Source organism: Macadamia integrifolia, chromosome 2, assembly GCF_013358625.1.
Source record: "Macadamia integrifolia cultivar HAES 741 chromosome 2, SCU_Mint_v3, whole genome shotgun sequence".
Lineage (NCBI taxonomy): Eukaryota > Viridiplantae > Streptophyta > Magnoliopsida > Proteales > Proteaceae > Macadamia > Macadamia integrifolia.
The window spans coordinates 6,938,862-6,949,850 of record NC_056558.1 but is presented as its reverse complement, the minus strand read 5'-3'; the positions used below and the strand labels follow the sequence as shown (position 1 = coordinate 6,949,850).

The 10,989-nt window shown below is 36.9% G+C and overlaps 1 protein-coding gene across 2 annotated transcripts; it reads left to right on the top strand.

Annotated features, from left to right (window-relative positions):
* The first annotated feature begins 5,926 nt into the window (after positions 1–5,926).
* On the top strand, positions 5,927–9,581 carry LOC122094163. 2 transcript variants are annotated; one of them, XM_042664878.1, is made up of 3 exons: positions 5,927–6,320; positions 7,387–8,138; positions 8,601–8,750. In XM_042664878.1, exons 1-3 carry the CDS (start codon positions 6,024–6,026, stop codon positions 8,611–8,613), a joined length of 1,062 nt encoding a protein of 353 aa, XP_042520812.1. In that variant the 5' UTR covers positions 5,927–6,023; the 3' UTR covers positions 8,614–8,750. The 2 variants fall into 2 exon arrangements, with proteins under 2 accessions (XP_042520812.1, XP_042520802.1); XM_042664868.1 differs by having other exon boundaries at positions 5,930–6,320; positions 8,587–9,581.
* The last annotated feature ends 1,408 nt before the right edge of the window (positions 9,582–10,989 follow it).

Sequence of the window (10,989 nt, the reverse complement as noted above, 5' to 3'; positions counted from 1 at the left end):
AATGAAGGTTCCTAGTTATACGTGAATGATTAGGACTGAATGCTTAGAGACCAAGAAAGATGTGTGGTCATAATTTATTATAGAAATGCATATGTAATTAGGAGTTAAATAACTTGAACAATAAAAATGCCTTGGTGTGTTCAATTAAAACAACAATAAAACTAGAGATAATTAGTTTAAATGAGAAATAAAAGAGAATGTGTAAGGGAAATTTTTTGTTTTGAGAGTTTACACAAGCAACTCGTTTTCCTTTTCCCAATCATGGCTCAAGCAATTGGCATGGGTAATGGGATTGGTTTTTATCGATTCTGAATCAAATTATATTGGAATTGGTCGGAATCTTAAAATTTTGAGTTGAGGGGGAAAAAATAATTTTTTGGAGTTTTTGCCATAATTGGAAAGTCAGGATTTGACTCAGGTGAGTCACCCGATTTTAGTCAATTTTTCGCAAAACATGGTCAGGACTTGTGTAAACTCATCCAATGTGAAAAATGACTATATCTGATACTAATTTTACTTGAGTCACAAAGGACATGTTTTATTTGACCCAAGTCGTATGAAACTCAATGAGTCTGAACAAAACTCAAATCCTTAAATTCATTCATTTCTTTTCTCTCACTTTCCCCCTACTCCATTGTCTTTGCATTTGAAATTGGTAAGTCTTCACCCTGTTCTTTTGTGCTTTCCCAAGGGCATTTCTTGTACACAATGAAGTATGTAGGGGTCCAAATCAAGATAGACCAATGAAAGCACTAGTAGAAGCATCAACACAGATAAGATTTTCACCTTTCTTGATGGAGCGATGGTCATTTTATCCCCTGTTGTGTCTTGCCACAAGAACCATTTTACCTTTTTGGTTTCCTTTTGCCGATAAAAGAAATGTTCAAAAATATTGTTAATAATATTACTTGATAGTATGAGGTTTCAATCAGACCATTTTGCCATTCTAAATATATTGATATTCAAATTTTTTTAACCATTTTGCCCTTCCCTAATCCGATAACATTAATGCAGTAGTATGGATTAGGTATCGATGCAGGTCATGAATCATACGAATCAACCAAGGCAACCGATCTGATAGTGATACATGAAACCATTGTTTTGTTCCCTTTTGGAACATTGTTAGATGGCAGATTATTTATCAAAAAAAAAAAAAAAAAGGCAGATTAGGATTGGGATTGGTACGAGAGCTTTTCTTTATAGGTGTAAGTGTGGGACTGCGGACTACACCACTTAAAACAGTGATAAGTAGTTAATGGACGGATGGACGGATGGGATTATTATTATGTGACGTAGACAAGGACATCATATGCCCATACATTATGCCTACGTTGTTGTGCGAGAAACACACAGAGAGAGCGTCATGTGCGCTACAGTCATCAGTGGAGTGGGTCCTACACTCGAAGTTAAAACCGCTGACTATGAGAAGAAAGCGCCACGTAGATAAACGTATGATTAGTTGGAATGGCAAGAGGTTCGTTGTAGTAGCCTGGTAAGCGTGTGAGAAGAGAAGAAGAAGGAAGAGTAATAAAAATGTTTTTCTTTTTCTTGATTTAAGAATTTCTCTTTGTGCTTGGTAAGTTCTGAAGCAAGGTTGTGTTTGATAGTCAAGAGAAAAAATGAAAAGAAAAGAAAGATTGTATTTTATTCTTGGTTTAAGAAATTCTTCTTATGCTTGGCATATTCTCAATCAAAAGGAGATTTAATTTTTGAATTTCAAAATTCATCTTGGGAATAGTGAAATTTTCTTTTGTTCTCCAAAAATAAATGTTGTCAAAACACTTTCTTGGCTTCTAATGAAAACTAGCAACTCATATTTTTTTTTATTTTCTCACTATTTCATTTCTTTTATTCTCTTTTCTTTTCCTTTCTTTTATATATTCTTTTCTTTTCTATTCTTCTCTTTTAAGTTGTGTTTGGTAACCAAGAGAAGAAAAAGAAAAGAAAAGAAAAGAAAAAAAAATACAAAAGTTGTACTTTTTTCTAAGTTTAAGAATTTTTCTTTATGCTTGGCATGTCTTGATCAGGAGAAGATTCAATTTTTGCTCCCCTTGGGAATTGTGAAATTTTCTTTTGTTTCGCTCCTAACAAAAAAATCTTGCCAAAAACATAATAAAATATGAGAAATTACAGAATTTTTTTTTTTTTAAATCTTTTCTTCTCTTCTAATGGCAACCAAGCATACATACTTTTTTTTATCCTCACCATTTCATTTCATTTATTTTCCTTCCTTTTCTAGATTCTTTTTTCTCTTCTTTTCTTTTCTTTTCTTCTATTGCCTACCAAGCATAGCCCTAATGGTAGCCAAACCGAATTGTTAGTTCCACATTTAGATACACAATTTGATTCACTTTGGCTCGGTTTAGTTTCTGTTCCTATTCGGTTATGATATGCAATTTTAATTCGATTTTGTACCTCAGTTTTAATTCAATTATAAAAATGGTTCCACTTTTCGACCATGACTGTGATGGACCAAAGGCCATAATGGGCCCAAGTTATGGGCCCTATGGCCATTGCAAACTCCAAAATTGTTTTAACATGTAAACATGTGATGATAAATTGTAAAAAACACTTATCACCTAAAAAATCTCTAAAAGATACTATAGTTTTTTTAATTATTTGGTTTTAAGAGCAATTCGATTCAGTTTTGTATCCAACCGACAGTTCTTACACCCTAACCAAAACCAAGCGGAACCGTGTCCATACCCATATGCTCAATCGAAATTTGAACCAAATCAATTCGGTTCAATAAATTCGGGTCGATTTTGGATTCAGTATTCGGTTTCGGTTTAAAATAGACACCCTTGCCTAAAACCCTAAACCCTAAAACCCTAAAACCCAAAAAACTCTAAACCCTAAAACCCTCAACCCTTAACCCAGAGACATAAAACCCTAGAACCCTAAACACAAAACCCTAAACCTTAAACCCCAACCCTAAGACATAAAACACTAGAATCCTAAACCCTAAACCCTAAGACATACAACCCTAGAACCCTAAACACTAACCCCTAAACCCTAAGACATAAGACCCTAGAACCCTAAACCCTAAACCCTAAAACCTAAAACCTAAAACCCTAATCCCTAAACCCTGAACCCTAAACCTTGAATCCTAAAACCTAAAACCTAAAACCCTAAACCCTAAAACCCTAAACCCAAACCCTAATCCCTAAACCCTAACCCCTAAACACTAAACCCTAAAAACTAAATCCTAAACCCTGAACCCTAAAACCCTAAACCCTAAACCCTAAACCCTAAACCCTAAACCCTAAAACCCCAAACCCTAAAACCTAAAACACTAAACCCTAAACCATAAACTCTAACCCGTAGACCCTAAAACTCAAACCCTAAACTCCTAAACCCTAAACCCTAAACCCTAAACCCTAAACCCCAAACCTTAAACCCTAAACCCTAAACCCCAAACCCTAAACCCTTAACCCCAACCCCTAAAGCCTAAAGCCTAAAACCTAAAACTCTAAACCCTAAATCGTAAAACTGTAAACCCTAATCCTTAACCATAAACCCTAAACCCTAGACCCTAAAACTCCAAACCCTAAACCCCAAAACCCTAAACCCTAACCTAAACCCTAAATCCTAAAACTCTAAACCCTAAACCCTAAACCCTAAACCCTAAAACCTAAACCCTAACCTAAACCCTAGACCCTAAAACTCCAAACCTTAAACCCTAAACCCAAAACCCTAAACGCTAAACGCTAAACCCTAAAACCCTAAAACCTTGAAAACCTAACCCTATACCCTAAAACCCTAAACCTTACCTCTAACTCTAACCACTAACCCCTAAACCCTTCAATACTACTACATTTGAAGGAAATATAGGTATTAAAGTGATTTATATCACTAAAACTTATGTAAGACATAGTTGGGAGATAGATTTAAAATCTCGATGCTGTTTTAAGGATACCATTCTAACAATTTTAGCCCAGTTAAGGTTACGGTTATCTGGTATCAAAAAGAAAGAGAGAGAGAGAGAGAGAGAGACTAAACAATCCGGTAATAAGTTGTTGGAAGAGGGTTGGGCGCTAGTTTTCAAGGGGAAGGACAGAGAGTGACACAGACTGGGCCTAACAAGCTCAAAAACTGGCCTGCCCTAACAGGCCCAAATCCTGGGTCGGGCCTAGGCTTGGGCCTTACTAAACCCTAGTACATAGTGCAAGGTTGGCCCAGCCCAAAAAAATGCCACCCGTAATATAATTGTTTAGTAAGAACTTACAGATATTCCCATCAAAAAGTTGTTAGATTGATATCCACTTCTAATCCTGCCAATTAGCCCAAACACAAACTACAGTCAAGTCTTATCCCCGGCCTTTACTGAGCAGTTGAAATTCTTACCCAGATAGACTTGTACCTAGGGTGGATTTAACACACTTGATTAAGCCCAGTTCATGTTATGAGCTTTAACCCTTTGACATCTTCTGCGCTCCAATTTGCTTTCAGCCCATACTTGAAACCTTGACAGATTTGTATATGGGCTTATACTGATGGAGTTTTCAAGGTTATCTCAATTGTGGACTCGAGCAGTCCGGCCTCCAGCACCTAATTTGGCCCCAAACACAGTTGGTGCTGGGTTAGGTGTGCAATGGTTTGCCTTAGGCTGGTTAGACCAAGGTTGGAGGCACATAAAGCCCATGGCCCCACCTAGAAAAGATGCTAGAACAGGAGAAGCTTTGGTGGAAATGTCATCATCTAATTTTAGGTGAAGCATACATGTACGGGTAGTTAATTCAAGCATCCCATATTCTTGCTTCAAGCGCTACTAAATTTCATAATACTAATGTTTGCATTTTAATCTCAATAAAAACCCCGAACCTTGGATCTTGCATAGTCCTTTTCTTTTCAATCATGTTTCAAAACTTTCATATTTTAGTGGATATCTAAGGCTTTGTCTGCAAAATTGAACTAAATTTTGACAATTAGGTAGAGACTTTGAGACACATTTCTTCACAAATTTTTTACCCTAGTCAACTTGTATATTCACATTTAAGGTAAAGATCGACTAGGTGGTTAACAAAATTTTGTCACATGGCATGTCAACTTGGGACTGAAAATTTGGATTAGAAATTGGCTTATGGTCTATATTTCTTTTCTTTTTTTTATTTTTTAAAGTAAATTATGATCCATGTTTCATGTTTCAACTTAAATGAAATTTATCAAAAATGGTAAAACAAAGCATTAAAAAAAAAAAATTCTAAGGATACCATAATATAGGGTTCATCAAAACGGCCGCACTTGCTCATTCTCTTTAGTCCACCTCTCACAAAGTCATGATTCAAAGTACCAGAATCAGGTTAAGTGAATTTCTCGATCATTCAAGTTGATTTTGTAATCCCTTTTTTGAAGAACCCTAGTTTAATTTTTAATCTTCGCATTTTGCAATAGTTTCTTTATTATTGTTAGTAAAAAAAAATCTTATATCATGTAACAAAATTCTTAGATTTATTAAATAAAAAACCCAAGAAATTCATATATTAAAAAAAATTACAATTTCTTCCCCACCCGCATATATAGGCTGTGTTTGGTAGTCAAGAGAAGAAAAGAAAAAAATACACTTTTTATACCTTTTTTTTTTTGTAAAGAATTTCTCTTTGCACTTGGTATGTTTTCATTCAAGAGAAAATTCAATTTTTTAAGTTAAAAATTTCTCTTGGGAATTGTGAAGTTTTCTTTTATTCTTCCAAATTTTTTTTTACAAAAAAACACAAAAAAACATAAAAACATAATAAGACAAAAAATACTAATTACACAATAATTTTCGATGTGTTTATGACTTTGCTAAAATTCAATTTTTTTCTTTTTAACCAAACAATCAAACTCTTTTTATTTTCTGACCAGCCGTGAATACCGATTCTATATTCAAGATTCCTATCGGAGATGTTTCTTTCTGGTCAACGCTACTCTCTTTATAGTTTATACCTGAGATCCAATTGACCCTGTTCTTTTTGCTCTCTCTCGCTCTCTCTCTCTCTCTCTCTCTCTCTCTCTCGCACAGAGAATGTGTGAATGAAGAGATGAAGAAGATGAAATCAGAGACATTGACATTGATGCTGGTGAACCTGGCGGGGATAATGGAGAGAGCGGACGAGTCACTGCTTCCTGGTGTGTACAGGGAAGTTGGGGCCGCCCTCCACACTGACCCAACTGGTCTTGGCTCTCTCACCCTCTTCCGATCCATTGTACAATCCTTCTGCTTCCCACTCGCAGCATACCTCGCCATCCACCACAACAGAGCCCACGTTATCGCCCTCGGTGCTTTCCTCTGGGCCGCCGCGACCTTCCTTGTCGGCTTCTCTTCTACTTTCTTTCAGGTAGTTCCCTAAATCCAATCTCTCTCCCCGTTTCTTCCTTTGTTTATCAAATGGCATCCAAAATGAGATCATATCCTATGGATGCGAGCTGAATAGCTCGGCCTACTTAAATCAGCCAATTGTTCCTGGGATCTGGACTTTACTTCTCCATTAGCTTGAACTAGGCTTTTCCTTAAATCATCTACAAAAAAAGTAAGACATTAGTTGATCCTAAAGGAAAGAACTTGAAAGATCTGACCCTTTATTGTCATTCCTACTCCATCTTGATAGCATCATATCCCTATTGCTCATCTGGATAGTCGCATTGTGCTTTGAGGGCTGCAGAAGCAGAGCCCACTCTGTCTATAGGGAGATCTATCTAATCATAATAGCAGAAATCTATACCGATACCTTGGCCAAATCCTTGAGCTCTTCTCTTTTAAGGATCAAGCATGAAATGCCATAAACTTCAAAAGGCAGGAGCAATGAGTTACAGTGAAAAAAAAAAAAGAGGAAGAACCTAGGGCATGAACTGAACAGAACATTGAACACTATGCCAAAGAATGAAAAATATAATTGGGTGTTGAAACAGAGCTAATACTAATTGCATCTAAATCAAAATACAGGGAAATCGTACAGTAAGACAAAAACATCTTGCTCTTCCATTTAGAGGGCGCACCTTGGCACTACGGTTGCCTCATTGCGACCATGTGGTCGCAGGTTCGAGTCCGGAAACAGCTTCTTTGCAAAGCAGGCGTAAGGCTGGATACATTATGATCCTCTCCTGGCCCTGCGGTGGTGGGAACCTCTTGCACTGGATAGGCCTACCCTTTTTGTTTTTTTTTAGCTGATTTGTTGAGAATCTTGAGATGATGGGAGTTATAGAGCTATAGTCCCACATTGGATTGTTTAGGTTTTTGGTACCCTCATACACTTGAGGTGCTTTCTCCATCTAATGCCTTAAGGTTTTGGGTTGGACTATCCAACAGTTTTAGTTTTCGAATAACATTGAGTTGATCTCTACCTATCATACCACTACCTTCCATGATTTTCCCATTCTAACTATTCTCTCCTGTTTCTTATTCAGGTGGCAGTCTCAAGAGCTTTGAATGGGATAGGACTTGCTATTGTTACACCTGCCATTCAGTCCCTTGTTGCTGATTCAACTGATGACACCAACCGTGGTATTGCTTTTGGATGGCTACAGCTGACTGGCAACTTTGGTTCAATCATTGGAAACCTATGTTCAGTTCTGATAGCTTCAACATCATTCATGGGGATCCCTGGTTGGAGAATCTCCTTCCACCTAGTTGGAATGGTGAGTGTTGTTGTAGGTATTTTGGTCCGCCTATTTGCCAATGATCCACGATTTGAAGAGGGTGGTTCTAAAGCTAGAGATCCAGGTCCAAATAAACCCACAGTGTCAGCAGTGAAGTTATTAATTCAGGAAGCCAAGTCAGTGATAAAAGTTCCATCTTTCCAGATAATTGTAGCACAGGGTGTCGCAGGATCGTTCCCATGGTCAGCTTTGTCATTTGCGCCTATGTGGTTGGAGCTCATTGGATTTTCCCACAAACAAACAGCTTTTCTTATGAGCATGTTTGTGGTTGCTGGTTCTCTTGGCGGGCTCTTTGGAGGAAAGATGGGGGATATCCTTTCCAAGCGTTTCCCCAACTCTGGCAGGATAGTTCTATCACAGATAAGCTCTGGATCGGCTATACCACTGGCAGCAGTGCTGTTGTTGGCTCTACCTGATGACCCCTCCACTGCTTTCATGCATGGTTTTGTCTTGTTCATAATGGGATTATCCATATCATGGAATACTCCAGCTACAAACTTGTAAGCCTCACTTCTCTATTAATTCACCTTTTTCTTTCTACAATTTCAAAGAAATAAAAGGAAAGACATAAAAGAAAGAAAGCACTGCTACATTTTAAGGGTCCTTGAGTTATCAGGCAAGGAGCCTCAACGCCCTTGTTGTATATGATCTCATCTACATTGCTTTAGAAAGTTTAAAAAAAAAAAATTTGTATGTGGAATGGACTTGAGAAGTGCCTATAAATGTGCCAAGGGCTTCCGATTAAATCAATCTTTCCATCTCTGCATCAATCACACCATGTGCTTGGTATAACAGTCCCATCCATGAGTTTTTATATGCCTAAATTGTGGAATCACTGTGCTAAACCCACTAGATGAAACAATTCATATTTTCACATGTTGATACATATGGTTTTATTTTGTCAAATGTGTACCTTTTTTTGTTTATTGATATTTATGCTTCCTGTAGTCCAATATTTGCAGAGATTGTTCCTGAAAAGTCACGTACAAGTGTCTATGCTCTGGATCAATCTTTTGAGTCTATATTGGCATCATTTGCTCCCCCTGTAGTTGGGTTTCTAGCTCAGCACTTTTATGGTTATAAACCAGCTCCCAAGGGAGCCAGCAAGTCTGTTGAAGTTGAAACAGACAGAGAGAATGCTGCATCATTAGCCAAGGCACTTTACATGGCAATAGGAATTCCGATGACTCTGTGTTGCCTAATCTACTCTTTTCTCTATTGCACCTACCCAAGAGACAGAGAGCGAGCATCTATGCATTCATTAGTAGAATCAGAGATGCAACAGATGGAGTCAGATAATCCTCCTGCTGGAGAGGAATATGCTGAAGTTTGCTTTTCGGAATCAGATGAGCTATATGGGGATGAAAAAACCATGCTTGATATGGTCTATGGTGTTGAAGATGTTGATCTTGATGACACTGATGAGAAGACCCTGCTTCCCAGCAAATCAAATTTCTCAACTTTAAAGGAATAGTAACACCCATACAAGCAAATGCCTCTTGGATGGCCTTATAGGTGTCCATCTTTCTAATTCAAGTATAATCCCAGTTTTCCTGTCTTCAGGTGGGCTTCAGGAGGTTTTGTGAAAATTTTGAGTGAGAGCAAATTGTTGGGTTTCACCATCTCAATCTACCACGTCAACAGCTTCAACCAGTATGGAGTTGTGAAGATCTTACTCTTTGATTGATGGAGAGAACAAAATATATTTCACTACCTTGTTCTTGCTCTGGCTTTTCCCTAATGAACACTGCATGAAGTCAGAAGTGGCCAGATTTTATGAAGTTAATGTAGGAAAGGAAAGAAAAATCCATGATCATGCCATAGGAAAGACATTTCTTTTTATACTCTTATCAAGAGGAGAGAATATAGTTCCTGACATCAAGCCTTGTATTTACTAACATTGTACAGACTTCTTTAAAAAACAAATTGCTCTTATGTGTGTAGACCACTCCTTTTATTGTTCTAAAATTTTCATGATCTAACTCCCTGCCTATTTGATCTTGAGTTTGAAAATGGAAAACAGAGAACAAGGAGAAACCATGTGGAAGCTTATGAAAAGTTGAATATGCCTTTTTCATTATAGCTTATACTCTTTTGTCAAGCAGAGGTTAATAAAGCCAGCCCATATTCTTGCTTCAAGTGCTGCTAAATTTCACACTGCTATTGGATTTTATACTCAGATCAATAACCCATACCTTGAGCCTTCAGTTGTCCATTTATTTTCAACCATGGTTCAAAACTTTCACATTTTAATGGATATCTTAAGCATATATTTTGCAGGCATTTTTCAAGTAGATAGTATAGCATAAATGGATAAATATTTTATCCATATCTAGATCTACATCTACATATACAAGGTCTTAATTAAATACAAAATCTTAGACTAGATAACTCAAATGTTTCTGTAGCCGGATTCATAATTAAGCCTGTGGATCCTTGGGCTTGGTATATCACTATATCCTTTTATATCCCATAGTGTTGGGTCATGGATCAAGCTAGGAATAACAAAATGCAGGAATTTGACTTTAGATCAACACAAGAAAATGCTCATTAGTGCAGTAATTATCGCGGCAAAATCCTAGAAAACATCTGCTTATAGTTCCATCGGCAAAGTTTAAATATAATAACTTTATTTTAATTAAAATAGAAAAGTTCTTGTTTTTTAGCAACGGTAATTACGCCACTAAGGAAATCATATTTTATTTAATAATTTATTTTATTAGCAAATAAATACCTCATTTAGTGGAGTGTTTTTTTTTTACCTCAATGAAATAGACATTTTACCATTGCACTATTTCGTGGTGAAATATGTATCTAAAGTCTGATAGATTATTCTATATAACGATTGTAAGGTTATAGATTGTTATGTAAGGACCCTCTTAACTAGAATATCTGATAGATTGTTATGTAAAGACTATAAAGTTACATCTAGGCTCAACCATATATAAAGAAAGTATTCATAAAGGATGATGTTTCACAAAGAATTAAAATAAGATGGGTCAAGTTGAGAGATACGTTTGGAGTATCATGTGATCAACGTACGTATTCTTGAAAAACTTAAAGAAAATTTTATAGAACAATCTTATGACCGGTTATGATGCATGGTGCAGAGTGTTGAATAGCTAAGAGGCATCATATAGGTAAACTCCGTGTAACATATATAAAGATATTGAGATTGATGAATGACAAAACTAGGAAGAAAGTAAGGAATATTCACATTAGAACTGATTTGAGAATAGTTCCAATTACGGGTGTCAAAAAAGCCCGATCAACCTGAATGTGCCCTAGCCTGCCCTGAGCCCGAGCAGGGTCTGGGCTGAGATTTCAGCCCATAGGGTATGGATTGGGTTA

What these genes read in the sequence shown, in the direction of transcription:
- LOC122094163 (XM_042664868.1), top strand. Translation starts at nt 6,024, where the DNA reads ATGAAGAAGATGAAATCAGAGACATTGACATTGATGCTGGTGAACCTG. An exon ending in TCTCTTCTACTTTCTTTCAG is followed by an intron (nt 6,321 to 7,386) that starts GTAGTTCCCTAA and finishes TTTCTTATTCAG; the next exon opens with GTGGCAGTCTCAAGAGCTTT. An exon ending in AATACTCCAGCTACAAACTT is followed by an intron (nt 8,139 to 8,586) that starts GTAAGCCTCACT and finishes TGCTTCCTGTAG; the next exon opens with TCCAATATTTGCAGAGATTG.